The 21419-nt window shown below is 52.1% G+C and overlaps 2 protein-coding genes across 3 annotated transcripts; one reads left to right on the top strand and one right to left on the bottom strand.

The window, feature by feature from the left end:
• The first annotated feature begins 9974 nt into the window (after nucleotides 1-9974).
• Nucleotides 9975-13025, top strand: MFAP4 (microfibrillar-associated protein 4). The gene is made up of 6 exons (XM_004684561.2): nucleotides 9975-10025; nucleotides 10333-10411; nucleotides 10662-10816; nucleotides 11289-11385; nucleotides 11470-11652; nucleotides 12030-13025. The coding sequence occupies exons 1-6, from the start codon at nucleotides 10020-10022 to the stop codon at nucleotides 12275-12277; spliced, it is 768 nt and encodes a 255-aa protein (XP_004684618.1). The 5' UTR covers nucleotides 9975-10019; the 3' UTR covers nucleotides 12278-13025.
• Nucleotides 13026-13143: 118 nt separating this feature from the next.
• MAPK7 (mitogen-activated protein kinase 7) lies at nucleotides 13144-18157 on the bottom strand. Of its 2 annotated transcripts, none has more exons than XM_012726680.1 (7): nucleotides 18017-18157; nucleotides 17486-17722; nucleotides 16701-16866; nucleotides 15057-16135; nucleotides 14273-14955; nucleotides 13764-13897; nucleotides 13144-13619 (listed from the first exon to the last, which is right to left on the bottom strand). In XM_012726680.1, exons 2-7 carry the CDS (start codon nucleotides 17715-17717, stop codon nucleotides 13466-13468), a joined length of 2448 nt encoding a protein of 815 aa, XP_012582134.1. In that variant the 5' UTR covers nucleotides 17718-17722; nucleotides 18017-18157; the 3' UTR covers nucleotides 13144-13465. The 2 variants fall into 2 exon arrangements, with proteins under 2 accessions (XP_012582134.1, XP_012582135.1); XM_012726681.1 differs by lacking the exon at nucleotides 18017-18157 and adding an exon at nucleotides 17891-17968.
• Between the last annotated feature and the right edge of the window lie 3262 nt (nucleotides 18158-21419).

Here is a 21419-nt window from a genome sequence, read left to right as displayed (position 1 = left end):
AATAACATAAAAATAACCATATTTCCCAATACAAAAAATAGTGAGAATGGCATTAATTTTACATTTTTTTGCAAATCTCTTTCTTATCTGGCTTAATCAGAAGCAGCTGGTTTCTCTTGTCTGCTTCTTCATTTAGTCTCTTGAGATCCAAACTGAGCAGCCTCTGGAAAACTCCACTGTGCACTCATGAGAAAAACAGTCTAAAAGATAAATAACCTTTCAGTATTACTGTGAAAATCATCTGATCTCTCAGACACCCTGAAAAGATCTGGTAGACCCTCAGGGAACCCAGGACAACATTTGGAAGACCACTACTTTTTATTGCACAATAAGATAGCATTTCATACTTATCGGAGCAATAAAAAATAAAAGAAGCTACTGTATCAAGAAACAAGATTCCAAAAATACATACTGAATTATTCCACTTACAGGAAGTTCAAGAACTCACAAAATGAACGTAAATGAGAGAAGTGGGAATAGAGGCTACTGCGGGGAGCAGACAGACTAGGAGGGACTGAGAATATTCTATCTTGATCTAGGACTGGTGACACAGGCGCTTACATGTAAAAACACATCGAGTGGCACACTTAAATGGGTGCACCCCCCTTCCTATATGATTGCTACACTCAGTCAAAAAGAAAAATAGTAACATCCGGTTAATACACCTTGATTGTGACTTCAGCTTTATTAGAACTTTCAGCATGTGACTGCCCTTTAGCTCATAAGGATCAGAAGTCACCCATGGGGCTCCCAACCTCAGAGGTCATGTCCACTCCCCCCAGGTAACCAGATGAAGACAACTATGCCCAGGCATTGGAACACTTTGCAGCCTGTCCTCCCACAGGTCACAGTGGCACAGCCAAAGTCCTCCCTACATCCACAAGACCCTGCCCCATCAGCCCCACCTCCTCTTTGAGGTCTTCCACTACACCACTCCCACTCTTGACCCCTCTGCTCCAGCCACCCACACCCCGGCTCACGGGCTCTCAAACATATCAGCACATTCCACCTCAGGGCCTTTGCACATGCCGCATCCTTCAGTTGAGCTTTTTTTATGCTCAGGTCCTCAGGGTCCCATCCCTCAGTTGCATTAGGTCTTTGTTCCTGGCGTGGACCAAGTCAGCCCATGTTCATCAGCAAAGCTCTCTGGGAAATGTGTTTACAGATTGTCTGTGACAGCTCTTGCACCACAATGGCAGAGTTGAAAAGTTGTGACAGAGGTTACACAGCTCACAAAGCCCGAAATATGCAACATGTGGCCCTTCACAGACAAGCTGGCTGATCTTTGCTTCACTCTCATCTTACCTTCTCCCTGAGCCTATCCTGGCCCAAGTGAGACCAGATTTCAGCTCCTTTCCATCAACTCCACATGCACATTTCCTTCCCCTCCTACCACTCGTTACTACCCGGCAAGACATAGGCATGACCAGACCATAGCATGACATAGGCATGACCAGTGTGCCCAGCTTGTTGTCTGTCTCCAAACCCCAACCAGCATCATGGGGGCCCGCAACTCCCTTTGTTTTCTTCCCCGGTGTATGGCGCAGAAACTTGTCTGCGCTCAGTAAAAGAGTGGGTGGGGACATGGACGCACAGCACGATTCACTCATCCTGTCTCCCTAAACTTCTCCCAAGCACTGAGTGGGGCCTGCACCTTTCGGTGCTGTCATTCTGCTGTGCAGCTATGATGGAGGCGTGCCAGGTATTCCACAGAATTACTGCCACCCTGCTGTGCAGGAGAATGCACACATGTGGACCAAGACATGTTAAGAATGATGAGAAACTTGGTAGAAATAGAATTCTGTGCCCACTGGTCCTTCCCACCAATGGGAATGCCACTTGGGATTTGCATCCAGGACTCCTAGACCCATGCTCTTCTGCTCTATAGCAGGTCTCCAGGACCTCACGTTTACAAAGCAACAGTGTTTTTATTCCAGTCTTGTAGTCTCCCTATGCAATGACCCCAGACACCCACTCTCCCTCTTCCACCCTCCCAGGCCAGGCCCCTGGACTCCCTGCCCCCATCCCTCAGTGGCCCCCATGCCCACCCTCTCCCAGTCCTAGATCCCAGGCTTCCTTCCGTCAGCAGGTGCCAGCCCCCACAGAAAGCTGCTCCCACCATAGCCATTAGCACCTTAAGGTAGCTGCATGGTGCAGGCCAAGGGCCAGGGGACAAGCTCAGGGCCAGCCCCTGACCCCCAGGAGTGATGGGCAGGCAGATACAGGGCACAGAAGCTGCCCGGCGGGCTGTCAGGAGGCCAGAGAGTGCCCTGTGTGCCCACCCAGGCCTGTGACCTGCCCAGCCACCAGGGTTGCTTTCTCCACCTGGGAGCCCTCGTCCTCTACCCTGGCCTACCTGAATTTCCCTCTGGCCACATCTTTGCACACCCAATTCCCAGTGTCCAAGGCCCTGCTGTTCGTCTGTCCCATTGGGGTCAGGAATGTGGGGAAAGAATAATTGTTGCTCTGCCACCTCTCTCAGTTTCCTTATTTATCAAAGGCAAGATATTATAAACAGAACAAAAAATCATTTAGAATAGGTGCATAAACAATCTAGGGGTAAATAGGGTGAATTCACCTCTCCCATTTATTTTCTTCCTCCCACAATCCACTAAAAAAAGCAAAAGGAAATGTAAAAAAACAAAATGCTCCAGTCACCCTACTCTGCAGATCTCCGAGTTTTATGTGCTGTGTGGAAACGAGGCCTCTCCGCTGGCGCTACGGGACTCAGGCTTCCCGTTTTCTGTGGATCAGAACATTCTTCTGATGTTTCCATCGCAGTGTGGCCAGCCCCGCCGGCCGACTCGTCCCTGAGCAGTTTCACGTTCCAGGGCCTTCTCCCAAACCGGAAAAAATCAGCAGTGGGCATTTAAGGCAGCTTTCAACAAGACCATGACCAGGACAACAGACAAAAAGGAGGAATTAAGAGACCACACAGGAAGCAAGAAAAACTCACAGCTTACAGTGTGTATCCTCAAAGAACGCAGGCATCCACAAAATAACGTAAAGCCAAGAAAAAAAATAAAGTGTTAAAAATGAGCCAGTAGACTCAACAACAAGAAAACAACCCAATTTAAAAACTGGGCAAGATCGGACAGACACCTGACCAGGGATGCGCTGCGCAGGTGCTCCACTTCCGGCATCTCGAGGGGACTGCAAATGACAACAGCAAAGCTGCTCACCTGCAACCAGAGCACAGAGCCCAAACACCACCCCCACCTAGCGCTGGCCAGGTGTGGGGCAATAGGAACCCCCCCGCTGCTGGTGGAAATGCAGCATGGCAGGGTCGCTCAGGAAGACAGGTGGGCAGTTTCTTACAAAGTGAAACCCACTCTTCCCACGTGGTCCAGCAGGCACCCTCTTTAGCATTTAGCTCCATAAGGCAGCTTTGCTCACAACTGCCAGACTTAGCACCCATCCTTTCGTAAGTAAGTGGATAAAGTCCAGCACATTCAGACAGTGGATGGTAACGAGTAGCCAGCCATAACAGCACATGGTGGAAACACATGACATGCACCCTGCTGAGAGGAAGTCAGTCCGAAAAGGCTGCACACAATGTGATTCCACTTATATGATACTCTGGAAAGGACGAAACTGTGGAGACAGTAGGAAGATCGTCGCCAGGGGTTCGGAGGGAGGGTGGGGAGACTCAGTGAAGCACAGCGCATTTTTAAGACCAGAAACTATTCTACATGATACTTTAATGGTGGACACAAGTCCTTACATGTTCATCCAAACTCACACAACACCAGGAGTGAGCCCTAACATGAACCACAGACTCAGGGTGATAATGATGTGTCAATGCAGTAATAAATGTCCCTAGTGGCGCAGAGATTAAGTCTCGGCACTATCAAGCTATCTGCAGCACGACCCACTCTCAGACAAAAGCTAGTGAAACACCCAGATTCCAAGGGTAAATAGAAGACCAGTCATCTATCCATGAAAGAGAAGCCAGCTTTTTGTTTCAGTAGTAGTTAAGATGCATTCTCATCCAGCAATAGAGTGCTATCATTCAAATTGAATACACAGGGCCTCCCTGGTGGCTCAAGGGGTTAAGTCTCAACACTGACTATTGGCAGCCACTGCAGGACGAGTTCAATCCTGGCCAGGGAGCTGACCCACGTGGCGCAGCAGACCTCTCCGGTCTCGCCTGCTGCTCCCCTCAGCAGTAGCAGTGTATTTCAGTAGATCTGTCTGTTTTGCTCCCCACTTTGTCTCTGGTCAATCCTCTCACACACACCCACCTCTACCCTATACCCCAGTTCTTGAAAGTATAAACAAACAAAAATAAAATCTAAAAAGAATAAATAAATGTCTCCCACTGATAGGGGATGTTGATAATGGGGGAAGCTTTCTGGAGGGCAAAGGACATATGGGAAATCTCTGTACCTTCCCCTTGATTTTTCTTGAAACTAAAAGTGCTCTAAAACATTTTAATTTTTAAATAAAGAAAGGATAGTTTAGTTTACAACAAGAGTAGGTGGTTTTTAGGACATGTAAATGATACCCAATAAAGCCTTCCTACAAGAAGGAACTTTGGAAAATAATAGCTTATTTGTGATGGCTTATTTTTTTAAGTCGGCTGGAGTATTGGACACTGAGAGTGTGCTCTGGGTATTAGAATTGAAAAAACACACTTGGCAACTATCTGAGAAAATACAGGCACAAATAAAGGATCGGGTTGGGAGAGCCAACATTTAACTAATAAAATTGTCAGAAAGAATGCAGAGAAAATGGAGGGGAATAAAACAGGTAAAGGAAAGGTTGTAGAGAAGATTTTTCTCAGAAGGAGGACACAGCCTCGGGTACAGAAGGGCCCCCAGTGGCCTCACAATGAAGGAGAGAAGGCTCCGCCACTCCTGAATTCCTCAGAGCAGAGAACTGGGGCCTGCTGCCTCTCAATAAAGACCTTTCAGTACTCTTTCCCAACTAAGCACATGCATTTGTGTGACCGTTTAAAAAACAAAAGCCTTTTGCCTTCTGTATTCTCCATATTCTGCAGCAGCCATGAAAATAAAAAATGAGGGCCCTCCCTGGTGGCGCAGCAGTTAAAGCACAGCACTAAGAAGCTAAAGCCACTTCAGCATGAGTTCGATCCCCGCCCTGGAGGTGACCCACATGGCGCAGCAGACCTCTCCTGATGCCTGCTGCTCCCCTCAGCAGTGTACTTCATCCGTCAGCCTGTCCTGCTCCCCACTCGGTCTCTGGCGAGTCCTTGCACCAACACTGCCCCTCTAACATGTACCCGAGTTCTGTATGCAAATAAATAAGTCTTTAAAAAAAGAAAAAATGAAATAAAAAGATGGCGCCAAGGTTGCCTCAATCCCAGTGGTAAACAGGGGACTGAAGTAGGGGACACACGAATCCCAAAGGCCTTCAGGGTCAAGTCCAAATGTCTCGTCTTGCTATTCAATATGCTGCCCAACTCCAACCTTCCTCCTCTCCACCACATCCTGAACTCCGTCAACTGAACTTCCCCAAAGTACAAAAAAAGTGGGAAGACTCCCCAAATCCTCCTGAACTTCCTTCTTGGTAAAGAAGGAAAATAGAGGCCGTGAGGGAATGTGCTCCCACAGCCCTCCTCCCACCACGGAAGCTGTTGGCTGGGCCTGGGGCTCAGTGTGAGCACCTCTCTCCTAGAAATCCTTCTCCCTCACCCCACCCACCCACCTTGCCTTGGTTTTCACCTTGTCATCACGTCACTTTCTCTGTTTCCCTCTCTAGCGCCAAGAGCACTGAAGGTGTGCCTGCCCGCTGCTGCCTATGCAGGGGTTACAGCGCAGCAATGTGCCCCCAGAGGTGCACACTATTGGCTGGTGTGTCCCCTGAAAGTCGGGTACCTCAGAATGGAACACAAATTAAAATGAGGTCACTAAGGTGGGCCCTAATCCCATTTGACCTGGTATTCTAATGTGCCCGCTGGGCCCCAGCCATGGTCACTCCATCCTGGCAGAGCAGAGTCCTGCCTCTCCCGGGGCCTGTTTTCATGCCTGCCTTCCAAATGGCACCCCACTCCTCTGTGATAGCAGCCAGAGGGAGGGGCCTGCTTTTGCAGTTCAGTCAGAGCTCTCCTTCTGGCAGCCCCCTCACTTGGCCTGGGTTGGGGAACACACCCTCTCCCCTCCTCAAGTGGTCTGTTTGTAGGGTTCCCTTTGTGATTTCCCCTGCTAAGCCTTCTCTGGCACAAGGTGAAGTGGGTTGATAATACAGGGACTGTTAGACCAATCCTTCAGGGGGGTGTGGAACGCCTACTGAGACAATGTGGGGGTCGGGTCCTGAGCTCTTGTCCAGACAGCAGAATTATGTTCCATCCCACAGGCTGTTAGGCTTCTAGAATAAAACCAAAGGGAGACCTTGTGTCAATCAGGGTCCTGGCAGGAAACAAAGTCAGACTCAGCTGTTTTGTTTTATTTTGTTTTTAAGCAGATTTAATGAAAGGACTATTACTTGGGTGTGGGCATTAGGAAACCAGCATGGGATGCTGCGGCCCAGGACTAGCACTGGCGGGAAGCTTACCACTGCAGGTTTCAGGGGCCAGGGGAGGGGTCGGGGGCAGGGGGAGGGCACAGCCATGCCCCAAGCTCTTTCGTCTCCCATGTCCTGCTGGTGCCTCCCATTAGGTGCATCCAGCCTGGAGCCAGGGGCCATGGGAACCAGTGACACCCTAGACAGAGGACAGGATGGAGAGGCAAGTGCCACGGGGGTGGGCACGTGAGGCAAGCAAGGGCAAAGGGAGGGTGCTCCCACCTCCTGGAGTCTGGCTTCTGAGCAGACAGTGTAGTGGGCCTGTACTTTAAGCAGCGTCACCCCAACAGTCCTCATTACAAAACCGTGGCCAAGGGTCTGTGGCCAGGGCCCTGGAGGACTTCCACTCCCACCCACCCCAAATGAGCTTGAGCTGGCCTCCCAGCACCCCCTGAGGCCTTGAAGGCCTCCCAACAAAGTCAATCAGAGTTGTCCCCCTCAAGCAGTGAAGGAAACCTGAGAGAACATTCTTCAGATCCAAGCAGGGATCTTTCTCAGATACTGGGCAGTGCAAATCAATTATCAGAAGGGTTGCACCAAGCTCAGGGCTGTGCAGGCCCAAGCTGGAGGTGGAACCAGTATGACTCAGAGCTGCACTTCCAGAGGTCCCACCAATTCGTCAGGACCTAGTCACCACTGGGGTTAGCAGCACCCCAAGACCAGAATCTTGTGCTTCTCTTTCTCGACTCAGTCTCTCTCAAAATGAAGTCCAGGGCAATGCATTGAATCAGCTAAATGAAAGTCATGTGTTTTCAGCCAAACTTTGAGTTCTAGTCAGGAGGAGAACTCCCCAAACATGGGAGGAGATTTCCCATGGTGGGCAGGCAACTAATACATTCACTAAATGATGCATGTAACTTTTTCAATGTGTTGGAATTATTTCCTTCAGGCAATGTCTTCAAAGGCAGATACTGATTCCTGGGTAAGTATTTCCAAATTTCTTTCCCTAAAGAGTTAAGCTAATTCCCAACCCCATCCAGAAAAGACAATGCCTGCTTTGCCCAACCCACATACTTGGGTTTTTTAAAAAAAAACGAATAGGTAAAATATGATCGATACCTCATTGCTTATAGTCCCTTTTGTTTCAATGTTTGTTTGTGTTCTGCAAAAGCCTTTGATACTTGACTCAGGACATGTTTTATTGTTTGTTTTGACGACTGACTTTTCATTCTTTTACTTTTTGTAGCCTGTGCTAAAATTAGCTGGCGTTTGCTGAAAGGAGAGATGTATTAGGATTAGATTCAGCTGTGTGTAACAGAATAAAACCCAAGATAGGTTTAAACAGATAGAAGTTTCTTTCTCATCCACATCAAAGAGATCTAGGGAAATGCAGCCTCAGACTGGCCTTGAACCTGATGCACAAAGTCATCCCTCCACCCCTCCACCATCACCTGACCACCCCTCCACCATCACCTCATCCTCACTGCCCAAAGTGGCAGCCAGAGCTCCAGCCATCATGTCCAGCAGCAGGACAGAGAGGAGAAAGAAAAAGGAACAGTGCCCACCTTTACAAAACTTTACAACTTTTATCTTGTTGGTCAAAATCCAGACATGTCCAAGTTAGGCTGGAAAATGAACCCAACTAAAAGTCAGGCTTTTACTACTCAGGACTAAGGGAAGAGTGGACTCAATAGGCAGGAACCTTTCTCGTCCACGAAAATAAAAATCACATTGAGGACAATCCATTCATATAAGAGCCATCATGTTTATGAAGATAGGTTATTCATTATGGGTGTTGTGCTTTGCATTTGCTATATGTTACTTAACCCTTTGAAATAGGTAGACCCTTTGAAGCAGATGCTGTTACTATCATTTTTCAGAGGAGGAAACCAAGGCACAGAGAGATTAAGTAACTTGTCCAAGGTCACCCAATTAACAGGCATCCTGGTTCCAGAAACTCTAAAACATGACACAACTATAAAGAGAAGCAACTCTTACAAGCAGCACCAAGCCAGGAGGTGGGCTGGGCTCGTCCAGGGGTTTATAAGGAGAGGGGAGCTGTTTTGTCTCATTTGTTCAGTACTTTAACAAAATTTTCCCAGGATTGTTTGCAGTAAACTGACTAATGCCTATGTTTGCCTCTCCTTGGGGGCAGATATTAGATCTGGTTCTCTGAAGCCATGTGGCCTGTGACTAAGGTCACAAGCCGGCTCACTGGGCATGCAGGACAGGACACACGGACCTGCCCGGGAAGAAAGGACTGACAGGTGGGAACTGCAGGCAACAGTGCAGGCAAAGGTAGGGGGACTCCACCATGCGTGGTCTGGGATGGCCACATGTACTCTACGAGTCACAAGCAGTAAGGGGTAAGGTCCTTCAGGTCGGCTGGAGCCAGACTTCCAATCCAAGGTGAGATATTTAGCCTCTACCCCGAGTCAGCAGGCAATAGTAGCCACCGCCGGCTTTAAGCAGGTGATGACAGTCAAGAGTGGCCATCTAGAAAGATTGCTCTAGTCATACAGAAGGGACAGAAGGGCAGAGACCAGCAGCAGGGGGCGCCATAAAGAGACTGGAACAGTGCGCACCCTGGTGGGAGGACCCTGAGGAGACTGGGACCCAGGAGAGAAAGGCGCTGCGTGTCAGGGATGGTTGGGAGGCAGACAGGGCAGTGGGGCAGGAAATAAATAGGTGGGCGGAGAGGAAACACTGGTCTTGATGAGCCCGGGGGAGTTTGACAGAGAACGGGGACTGAAGTGAAGGGTTTGGAAGAAGGGAAAGGTGAGGTGAGGAAAAACAGAAGAGGCCCTATGCTGGGGTGTGTGAGCCAGAAAAATGGGCCGGGGAAGTCTTTGAGGGGGGAAGGAAGGGGCCAAAGTGAGGGGGGCAGCAGAAGGGCTGGAGAGGGGCCCTGGCTGGAGCCGGGGCAGACAGCAGTTGGACGCCCGCAGGCTGTGCTCACGGCTCAGCAATGTCCTGGCCCTGCCAGGAGACAGTCTGGCCCCCACCATCCCTGGCCCCTACAGCCCGCTAGGCTCCCACATCAGGAACTCTGAAGCTGTTCCCCAGTTGTCTGCTCCCCCAGAATGGGCCTCAGAACCCAGACATACCTACATCACCACCCCTCAGTTTCCCCCCATGGCTGATTAAACACAGGCCAGGGAAGGAGAGAAAATAAACAGACATCTGGGGGGGGGGGGGGCATCATGAAGCAGGGGATGGGTTGGGGGTGCCAGGGGGCCCACAAGCCCAGAGGGTGCTGGAGGGGATCCAAGGGGCAGTGTGAGCCAGCAGGGAATTAATGTTTACAGAGCTTTGCCTTGACAGGCCTAATGAGACGCAGGTGGCCCCCTGGCACAGGCCCCACTCCCCCAGGCCTCCTGACAGGGTAAGGCGATGCTGGTTCTGTGGCTGGGGAGGTGGAGTAGGGGTTCTGCTGTTACAGGGGGTGGGGCCTGGGCGCTGGCCCAGGGCCCAGCACATAACTCTGGGCCGTTGCAGTCTGGGGCGCAGTCTGGGGCAGCAGACACCCAGCAGCTCAGAGCTGATCTGACAGCATGAAGGTACCGGGCGGGGGCCAGGGGACCAGGCGCTGGGGCCTAGAGCGCACTCTGGAGAGGAGCCTCACCAGAGAGGCTATGAAGGCACAGGGGTTCTTGTGATCCAGCTGAAACTCTCAAGCTACTAGCTTGAAATGGGGTGCTGAGCCTATCCTGGAGAGGGGGTCACTTGGGAGGAGAAAGAGGTGCCAAAGACCAGCAAGGGGTTTTGCAGAGGGTGGCCTGTGTGACGGGGAAGTGCGAGGAAAGCAGAGGCATCTCTGGGCGTGGGAGAGGCTGCAGTGAAGTGACGTCTCCCTGTCCTTGCTAGGCCCTCCTGGCCCTGCCGCTGCTCTTGCTTCTCTCCACTCCGCCCTGTGCTCCCCAGGCCTCCGGGATCCGGGGTGATGGTAAGCAGCCTGAAGGGGTGAGGAGCTGGTAGGAGCCATCTCTTCTGGGAGTCAGGCCCCAGGGTGGCCCTCCAGCTCTCAGGATTTGGTTTCCTTCTTTATAAAACGGGGCAGGTCGAGGGGTGGTCTTCGAGCCATCCATTTGAAGAAATCTTGCCATTTCTTGTGTGAGAACCTTGCTCCCAGGTACTGAGGCAAACTGTGGGGTGCTGAGAGTAAGCCCGTCTTATTCTCCCTGCCCTGCCCCCAGCTCTGGAGAAGTCTTGCGTGCAGCAGCCGCTAGACTGTGATGACATTTATGCCCAGGGGTACCAGGCAGACGGCGTGTACCTCATCTACCCCTCGGGCCCCAGCGTGCCCGTGCCTGTCTTCTGTGACATGACCACGGAGGGCGGAAAGTGGACGGTAAGTGTGGGGAGGGGGCACAGGGGGAAGACAGAGGGCTGGTTCTATAGTCTCAGCGGTGTGACCAAGCCTCACATCTGTGCACTGCTTTCCTCATCTCTAAAATGGGACCATTTGCAAGCTGCTGCTGCTACCAATACTTAATTCAAGGTGCTTGAAGTAGGTTAACACAAGTAATCCTCACAGTTGTGGAAGACACCTCATAAAGATGAACTGAAGCCCAGAGGTGAGGTAACTTGCCCAAGGTCACACACCCTGCACAAGGGCTCACACTGCGAACTTAAACTCTATAGCAAGTCCCTCTCTGCACTCCAGCAGCTGTTCAGAGGGGCCTGGGGCCAGCACGCACCTTGTTTAGGGCCCCTGGCTCAGTCCTTTCACTAAATGCATCACCACCACCATATCCAGATCTGGGGGGGGTGGCCTCTACCCAGGGACTCTAGATTATCTAAGCTCATCCTCTCTGCTTCAGATTTTTCAGAAGAGATTCAATGGCTCAGTGAGTTTCTTCCGGGGCTGGAATGATTATAAGCTGGGCTTTGGCCGTGCTGACGGGGAGTACTGGCTGGGTAAGGCAAGGGTCAGGTGGGTTGGGCTGGGGGTGGACCCGGAGTCAGATCCTTGCTGACCAACTAACTGCCCCTCCTCCCCAGGGCTGCAGAACCTGCACCTCCTGACACTGAAGCAGAAGTACGAGCTGCGAGTGGACTTGGAAGACTTTGAAAACAACACAGCCTATGCCAAATACATCGACTTCTCCATCTCACCCAATGCTATCAGTGCTGAGGAGGACGGCTATACCCTCTATGTGGCAGGCTTTGAGGACGGCGGGGCAGGTATCCCCTCCACAGCCTAAGGGGGTGGGGTGGGGGAGGGTAGGCAGGGCTGGCACCACCCACTTGCCCATGACCCTCTCCAGGTCCCTCCTTTCCCCTTCTGAACCTGGAAGGGCTATAGCTGGCTTCCACCCACCTTGACCCTCAGGCCCTGGGAGAAGCCCCATCTGCTCCAGGCAGTCCCAAGAAGCAGCTGTTTGTCTCTGTTGCAGCAGCACAGCTACCCAACATCTGGCTCAGGGAGGGTAGCTCATCACTCCAGACTGTCATGTGACATCAGAGTTATCCACTGCTGCTGTCACCCCTTCTCCCCCCTCCCTGCGGGGCTCTGGCTCAGCTCCCAGCCTCAGGAGCCCCCTCCCTCCTCCCCTCTGCAGGTGACTCCCTCTCCTACCACAGTGGCCAGAAGTTCTCCACCTTTGACCGGGACCAGGACCTCTTTGTACAGAACTGTGCAGCCCTCTCCTCAGGAGCCTTCTGGTTCCGCAGCTGCCACTTTGCCAACCTCAATGGGTTCTACCTGGGTGGTTCCCACCTCTCCTATGCCAATGGCATCAACTGGGCTCAGTGGAAGGGCTTCTACTACTCCCTCAAGCGTACGGAGATGAAAATCCGCCGGGCCTGAAATCCCTCAGGCTCCAGCCCTTCCCTGGCTGCCCCTGGTCTCTAAGAGCACATCCTCTGCATGCCCCCACCCCTCGCCCCCTTCAATCAGGGGTGCTACCCTCTCAGCACCTCACAGAGGGCCTTGTGGCTCTAGCCCCAGCTGACCCCATCACATACCTCTGCTCCCCTCCCACGGAGGCTCTGGTGCCAAAAGCTTCCCAGGTTTTTTCTGAAGAGCCAGCCACACCAGCCCACAATTGGCTGGGCTCACCAGACTCATTGCTGCCTCTGCCCCATTTCAAAGTCTGAGAGCCAGGAGCTGCTCTGAGGCTGCAGATTTTTGTGCTCCACCAGCATCCTTACCATGGACAGCTTGCTCTGGGGCCATCCTGCCAGGTTAGACTGAGCTGCTGCAGCCTGAGCAACACCCGCAACATACCAGGCTGCACCAGGGCACTGCCTCTGGCTGTCCTCAGTGCACCTTCATCCTCAGCCTCCTACCACCAACTTATTCCCCACTAGTGAGCAACTTATTCCCCAGCCCCATTCTATTATACGCAGCTTTCCCGACCTGCCTGTCCCAGGCCCCCTAAAGCTCAAAGCCATAACTGTATACCATCCTAAAATAGCCACATCCAAGGTAGGCATAAATGCAAGATCCCACCTGCCCCAGGGTTGAGGTTTGGTCATGTAAGGGGGTACAGGACAAGCTCTGTGGGGTGGGATCAGGTGGGAAGTACAGGTCTCAATAAACCTCAGGATCTGAATGAAGTGACTCTGGCTGCTGTCCATGCATGCATTTGCTTGGTCCCTAAATGTGGGGACCTGTTTCTTCCTTGCCCCCCTACCGATACCCTGGTCTGAACTCCAAAAAAAGAGCTGGAGTCAGGTGCTAGAAGAAACCTTGTATTTCACAGGCCTCTAATAGCTAACAAAAAGATTACATAATAAAATAATAGTAATAATAATAATAATAATAAAATACAATACTGAAAAGGATTGCTTGGGGAGAAAGGGATTCCCAATCCTGCCATGGTTTGGTGGTGGCTCAGGTGGCTACTTAAGGCCGCAGGGCGGGTCTGAGATGAACCTGCAGAAATAATCCAAGTGAAGCTTCCCCTGTTAGGTTAGGGCTCCGGTCCTGGGGAATGCACCCGTGGGCTTGGTGCTGGGGCTACCCCTGGAAGCAAGGCACAGGCTATGGGTCTCAGGGTTCCTGAAGGTCGGACAGGTCTGCCAGCAGCATTGGGGAGTCCATCTGTATCTCACGCTGCAAGGACTCAATGTCAGCAGGGTTCATCCCGTGGCCCTCAAGCCAGTCGGCAAGCAGTGAAGCCGAGAGTGAGGCTGAGTCTGCCTGGCTGTTGGGAGAGGGGAAATGGAGAGAGCAGAGGGGAGAAACACTGTCAGCTTAAGGCTGGCTCCTCACCCATCCCAGAGGCAAGGTCTTCCTGTACCAGGAACCCACACCCATGGCCTCATTCCAGAAGTTGGGTCCATCTTACCCATCCTGTGGTCCATCAGCTACACCCATGTCAAAAGACTGGTTCAGGAATTCCTCCAGGTCAAAGCCAACACCATAGCCAGCCCCACTGCCCTTTGGCGTGCCAGAGAAAACGGGGGGCAAGGGGTCTTCTACCTGCAGAAGAGGATGACAGGTTACAACACAGGCACCACCAGGAGCATAGTAAGGTCTGCAAGACACAGCTGGCAGCTCTGCCAGGACTTCAGGTGACAGCTTACAGGCCAGCCTCAACAGTCACTGAAGGCTGGCCAGGGCACATTTCCAGGCCCAGCACTTCCCAGAGAGCATCTTATTACATCCCAACAACCTCCCCATTGGCATTATACTCCTTCTGACCAATAGCACAGTTCAAAGCTTCACCTGATGCTCAACTGTCATGGAACAAGGACACACCAGTCTCTTTTATCCCTATTAAACAAGGGCTTTCCCAAACCCATTTTCCCTGGGTCCAGACCCAGGTGTCTTCATGGTATGGGCCTCTCCTCTCACCTGTGACTTGGACAGCTGCTGGGTCACCAGGTTGACATCGGGTGACTCTGAAGTGGAGGGCTGAGGGGGCCCCCCAGGGTCTGGAGGGGGAGGGCCAGATGAGAAGTAAGGCAGAACACCTGGGCCACTCGGGCCAGGCAACCCAGGGGGTGGCACAAGTGGTTGGGGAGCTAGGAGGCTGGAGGAGGTGGTGGTTGGGAGAGGAGCAGGACCAGGGATGGGCCCTGGAGGGCCAGCAGGATGGGGAGGAGGCGGGCATGTAGGCTGTGATCCAAGACCAGGGGTGGAGCCTGCAAGTTGTGGTGGGGGACCTGCTGGCTGGGCTACAGGACCAACGGGAGAACTGGTGGGCTGGGCTACAGGGGGTGTTGGTACTGGGGCATGGGCTGGTGCCACGGTGGGGGCTGTGGCCGGGGTGGAGGCTGGGGGCCGGGCCATGCGTGTCCAGCGTTCTAGCAGACTACGGTCATTGTCACTAAGCACCAGTCCAGCCAGGGGATCGGTAGAAGGGCCCCCAGAGGTCCCGGTCCCTCGCTCCTTGCGCTCCCGCTCCTGTCGCCGCTTCTCCCGCTCCTTGGCTCGCTCCTGTCGCCGCCTTCGCTTCTCCTCCCGCTCCCGCTGGCGCTCCTGGGCTGTCACAGGTTTCCGAGGCTCAGGAGCTTCAAGGGGGGCACTGGGGCCATCTGCAGGGAAGTTGGGCAAGAGAAGGTAAGAGTCTGCAGCCCTGTACAAACCCAAGAACCTCAACCCCACTCCCCAGCCAGCTGCTGCCTCTCCAAGACACCTCTGAGCCGGCTCCGCAAGGACTTGAGCAGGGCAGCCTTGAGGGCAGCTTTAGTGTTGTCTGAGATGGCACCCTCCCTCTTCGGAGGTGCTGCTTCACTGGTGGGTGGAGGCGGCTGCAGGGTCAGATCAATGGTGTCAGGTGCAGGGCCAGAGCATGGCGGGGGTGCTGGCGGAGGTGACTCCATAGCACAGTCCCCACTAGGAGCCCAGGGACTGGGCATCTCAACATCAGGACAACCAGGTTCACTGGCCACAGGCTGTAGGGAAGGCTGGAAGCGGATCTGCTGGCGGATGCCCTCACGCCGTGCATGAAAGTCCTCAATCTCGGCCACGATAGCTTCCTTGATTCGTTCCCGGGTGAGGGCTTCTCGGTCAAAGGCAAAGTCAAAGGGTGGGGCACAGTCAGGCTCATCATCAGGGTCATGGTACTTGGCTAGGAAGGGGTGGCGAAGGGCAGCAGCTGCTGAGATGCGGGCACTGGGCTCAAAACGCAGCATGCGCCCTAGCAATGAGAGGGCCTGGCGGTCGGCACCTGGGTACACTGTCTCCCAAGGCACAGGCTGGCGAGGTGGTAGGCTCTGGATATAAGCCCGCACTCTCTCAGCCCCAACAGCCTGGATCACAGCTGGTGATGGTGTACCCAGCACCATCATGATCAGTTGCAGCTGGTGCACATAGTTCTTGCCTGGGAAGAGCTGGCGCCGGGCCAACATTTCACCAAAGATGCAGCCTACGGACCATAGATCAATAGCCTGTGTGTACTCATGCAGTGAGAGCATGAGCTCAGGGGCACGGTACCAGCGCGTGGCTACATACTCAGTCATAAAGTACTGGTGTTCGGCAGGAGAGGTACACAGGCCACGAGCCATGCCAAAGTCACCAATCTTGAGTTCACAGTTCTCATTCACCAACAGGTTTGAGGGCTTGAGGTCACGGTGGATGACCTGAGCTGAGTGCATGTACTTGAGGCCCCGCAGCAACTGGTACAGAAAGTAGCGCACGTGCTCCAGCGTGAGAGGCTGTGAGGAGTGGATGATCTGGTGCAGGTCACTCTCCATCAGGTCCAGGACCACATAGCTGAAAGAGGCAGGGGAGAAAAGTGTGGGCTAATCTACCCGTGTTTCAGCCCCTCACCATCTCCTCCCAGCTCCAGACAGGCAAGTTGCTACCCTCACTCTGTAGGACTGACAGCATGGTATGAAGATTCTAGATACTCTACAACTCCTCCAAGTTTTCCCATCAGAGAAAAGATGGGGATGGAGTAAACCGGGACGGACCAACAGGTTGAAGTTTCGGGGCCATTTCCATTGTTTGGTAGTAGCAATTTAAAGGACTATAAAGAGACTGTGGAGGTTTGTCTGTTTTCTGTAGGAAAAGTGTTTTGTGACTGATTAGTGATATCAGCTATGGGAATGGCAGGTGCAATTATAATATAAATCCTTTGTACTGAGAGGCTATTATAAAGTTGTAGTTGATATACTCTTCTTGAGGAATTAGCTGTCCTGGGAAAGCCCTAATAAACACTGGTCCTGGAATCAGGGAATTACCCCAGCCTCCTTCACATTAGATTCAACTGCCCTTCCAGAACTTTAGCAATACAGTCCCAGACCTCTCTGTTCCCTCTCCCATCCCTGCTCCTTACACAGACTTGAACTCCCCATAAGGCACAGTGGGCCTCAGGATGTCCTTGATGGCGATGATGTTGTCATGTTTAAAGTGTTTGAGTATCTTCAATTCCCGGAGTGTCCGCTTTGCATTGGTCACCACATCAAAAGCATTAGGGATCTTCTTAATGGCCACCTGCTGGCCTAAGAAGCAGAGAAGAGGCAGATACCATAAAGTGTCCTGGGGTAGCTGCGTGATGACACCGGCCGTTTCAACACCTCCCTTCTTGGATGCGAGTAACAGCTCCCATAATGTGAATACTATGTGCCAAACCTGTGCTAAGCTCGCCACAGACATTATCAGAGTCTCCCTTTACATCGATCCTGTGGCAAGTACTAACAGCTAAAAATCAAATGAGGAAACTGCGCCCAATGACTTGTTGGTGTCCAGCTAGTGGTAAAGTCTGGATTCTAATATCTGAACTCATTCTACCTTCCTGCATTCTTCACCTAGAATCCAGTAATCCTACCATCAATCCATCAATCCACTGTGGCACTCTCTAGCTCCAGAACACACTTCTTTTAGAAGCCACCGGCAGGGCTTCCGTTGCATTCTAAGCGGGATGGTCATTTTTCTAAGGAGGAAGGAAGCTGGCTGATGTGACAGCAAAACCATCATGGCAGAGCTACAAAGAACTGTGTCCACATTGAGCCTGACACCCAGATGGCACCTAGCCTATAAGCAGACTTCACATTCCAGCCTCCCCTCCTGGCTCTTTTGGGCCGGTCTCCACGTCTGGGAGAGATCCAGAGGGAAGCTCACCCGTGAGGCGGCGGCGCGCGGAGGACACCACTCCATAAGCACCGTTGCCTATGGTTTCGATGATTTCGTACTCGTCCCCCACGTCAAAGGTCACATCGAAGGAGCGGGCTTTGAGCAAGGCAAGGTTCTTGGCTGCCACCGAGGCAGCGGTATTGGTGGGCTCCACCTTCACCGGCCCAGGGGGCTCCCCAGAGCCGTCCTCGCCATCTTCTTCCTTCAGAGGCTCAGCCATGGCGTCTGTGTAGAGACGCCTGTGAGGACAGACCCATCCAGCCCCCGCCCCGGCCTCAATTTCCCCTCTGTAGGCTGGGGAGCGGGACCTGGAATATCCAAGTTCCCTAAGCCGCCGGAAGCTGGGGAGAGGCGGCGAAAGAGAACGGCTGGCACGTGGAGGGCGTCCTCTACCTGGACTGGAGCCCAGAGCTCAGGTCCGGGTGGAACGCAGGGTCGCGGGTGGGGGAGGTGCGGAGAGGCGCGGTCCAGGAAGAAAGGGAGGGGCGGGGCACTTCGCTTTCCTCGGTCCACACTCACCGAATGGCGCCTCACCCCGACGCCTCCTAAGTGTTTTTGGAGATCCTCGACGCCCCCCGGACTCCGGACCCTAGTGGAACGGAACTCCAATACTCGCTAGCTCACTTGTTCAAGGCCGCCGCCACCACCTCAGCGTCGCGCCCGGCCCCGCCGCTCCTCCCGTCCCGCCTCCCAGGACCACGCCCCTCCTGGCTCCAACCAATCACCGGACGATGTCTGCAGAGGTTCCCACCCCTTCTTTTTGCTACGCCCAATCCCAGTGCACATTTTAAGAAAGCCACGCCTCGGAGCGCGCGCCCCTCTGTTCAGATCGGCTGCGGGCGCCGCCCAAAAGGCGCTCCAGCGGCACTTAGCTCGCGGCCTGGCGCTGTCTTCTGACGCATGCGCGCTGGTAGCCCCGGGAGCCGCGTGCATGGAAAGCAATGCCCCCGTACGTGCGCGCGCACGTGCATGCATCCCCATCACCGTCCTGGGAAGTTGGCGGAGCTGAGATGCCTGGGATTGTTGCCTTAGCGGCCAGCACATAAAATCTTCTCTTGGTCGCGCTTCCTCACCAGTCCCCATGGCTGCGGGGGCTATGCCCCCTACTTTCCTGATCGGTCCCTGGACCCCAGCTCTGCGGTCATCACCCCAGGTCTAGGACGAGCCCTCAGTCCAACCACAGAGATCCGGGTCCGCCGGGATTCTAGAGCGTCCAGCCTGACCCCTCCACTGACTGACTTCCGGTGGCTTCAACCACCGGCGTCCCTCTCCTTGTGTCGCGGTTTCCTGGCTTCCCGTTTGTTTCCTCCCGGTGGTGGTTTGTCCCGCCACCCTTGCTCTTTGAAACTGTGGTGGGCAGCGGGCGAGCAGTCCGGCTCTGACTCCGCGGAGCCGAGTTGTAGCCGAGTCCAGAGAGGGCCTGGGTGCCCTGGCCTACTCAGAACCTGAGCATTCATTCATAAGGCAGGTGTTGCTCGAGCCCCACTCCCCTAAGGCCATGTGGTAGTGAGCAGTGAGAGCCAGGTAAAGGTTTTCACCAAGGATCGCAAGGTAGGACTGTAAAAGGCTCCAAAGACGACTGTATGGGGAGGTGCTGGGGAAACAGGCAAGGGCATGGAGGCCGGGAAGAGCGGAACAACGGCGCTGCAGTCTTCCTTTGCCCTGATAATGACGGTGAACGCAGCGAGATGAGGATGGGACCCAGTGAAGAGCAGAAGCCGAGTGCCAGATTAAGGGTTTGTGCTTGACTAGCAAAGTAATGGCCAGAGTGGATCCATCCAGAAACGAATTTTTGTCAACCTAAATTTTAAGATGTTTGTGTTTCTGTTTTCCCATTAAAGCACACTCAAAGTTCCACGTATGTATAGCTCAGTTCTCACAAATTTAACTTGCGAAACTATTGAATTTAGTTGAAGAAAAAAATAGCCACCCCCTTAGAAGCCCTTTCTTTTCAAGTAATGACAGGAAATTGTTAACACAATCTTTATTTTGGCATTGTATTTCAAGACATTTTTTGGGCTTCATACATTAAAATAGAAAATAGATACTGCATTAAAAAATTTCAGCATACGGAAAAATATGTTTGGACAAATGGATAGTGAGGCATTAGACACTTAAAATATGATCATATAGGCCTCCTCACATAAGATGGAACTCTAAATTTAGTTCAGTCAACAGATACAGAAATCTTTTGATATTTGCTTTCCCAACAGCATAGCAACAGTTAGGTGCTTTACATTCAGCATTCATATAGGGAAGGGGGGAGATGTCCCGAACAAACTCCACAAATAGGTTTTATGGACCCCACCCCCACCCCAGACCAGGAGATCAGGACACCAAGGACCACAAATCCCATGTCATCACCACCGAAGGGAGGGTTGCTGGGAACTGAGGGTGGAGGTAAGCAGCCAGGTTTGGTATGTAACCAGACATGTGGGTCTTGGGACCCTTGGTTGTCTTCAGGCCCTTGGTTTCTTGGCAGCTTTCAGTGTGCTTTTGGGGTTCCAGGTCAGCGGAATTGGTAGGATACATTCACCAATTTATATCTCTCTTTCTCCCTGAGTTCTTCATTTCCCCTTTCTGTAAATAAACCCTTTATCAACCTGTTTGTGTGTACCTGTAGTTGAGTCTCATAAGTCCCTTTTAAGCACACCAGGTGAGGACCCAAAATAAGGCCAATCCATTTCACATTGGGTTGTAACAACAGCACAGTCATGAGAACTGGATACATTTGGTCACTGGGGTCTGAAAACATTTCTTTGATGGCCATTGCTTAGGTGATACAGTAAACAATCTTCCCTAACTGAAGAGAGTGCAACATAAGTAGAGGGCAGGCCCTCCCTGGTAACACAATGGGTTAAAGCCAGAGGCAGCACTTCAGTGCAACTTTGATCCCTGCCCTGGAGGCACAGCAGACCTCTCCTGTCCTGACCACTGCTCCCCTCAGTAGTGTACTTCATCAGTCAGTCTGTTCTGCTCCCCACTCTGTCTCTGGTGAATCTTCTCACTGCCCCTGCATCTCTGGCCTATACCCCAGTTCTGTATGCATAAGTAAATCTGGACATGTTAAAAGGATCATTTCAGGGGACCAAATGGACAAGTGAGTGATGAGTTGTCTGATCTAGGAATAAAAAAAAAAAATCAGAAGACTGATAAGTTATATCTTTTCAGTATTTCTGTGTAGATATTTCAGCTGCAGTGGCTACACAAGGTGCAGACTATTCAACACTTGGGCAAAAACTTGCTGATTCTCCTTTATCCACTCTGACCTACTTGACTTCTGCCCCCACTAGGTCCTGACTCTCCTGAAAAGTCATCTGTTATCTAATTACAGGCAAATCCAGTGGCCTGTCCTTGGCTCTTGCTTTACTGAGCTCTGCTGCAATAATTCAACTGACCATTTCTTTAACAAGTTGTTTAATAGATTTGAAATTCAAGATACGAATTTAGGTGAACAAATCTGGGCCCCACCCCCAAGTGCCCTCTTTCATTAGTTTCTTACTGAAAATAAAATTCAAGAGCTACAAATTCACAAGCAAATACAAATACATATTCTTATCCACCTCCCCTTTGATAGGGGCCAGGTAGCATGTTGTATGTACCTTTCCTGAACACCCTGATATATCAATAGCTAGAGGACCTTTTGATTTTTTTCCCCTATAGCAACATTTTCAAAGATATCATTCACGCACCATAATACTTCTCTAAGTGTACAGTCCAGTATTATGAGTGTTTATTAAGTTGTACAACCATCACGACTACCTAATTTAGAACATCTTCACCACCCCTAAAAAAACTCATCAGTAGTCATACCTCATTTCCCTTCACCCAGCCCTGGAAACCACTAATCTATTTTCTCTATGGATCTGCCTTTTCTGCCCATTCTTCCATTCTAAGATAATGACCTTGGATGAAGGAGATA

The sequence above is a fragment of the Condylura cristata genome, unplaced genomic scaffold (assembly GCF_000260355.1).
Source record: "Condylura cristata isolate star-nosed mole 26May11 unplaced genomic scaffold, ConCri1.0 scaffold00017, whole genome shotgun sequence".
In the NCBI taxonomy this organism is placed as follows: Eukaryota; Metazoa; Chordata; class Mammalia; order Eulipotyphla; family Talpidae; genus Condylura; species Condylura cristata.
This window is presented reverse-complemented; position numbering and strand designations above follow the sequence as displayed.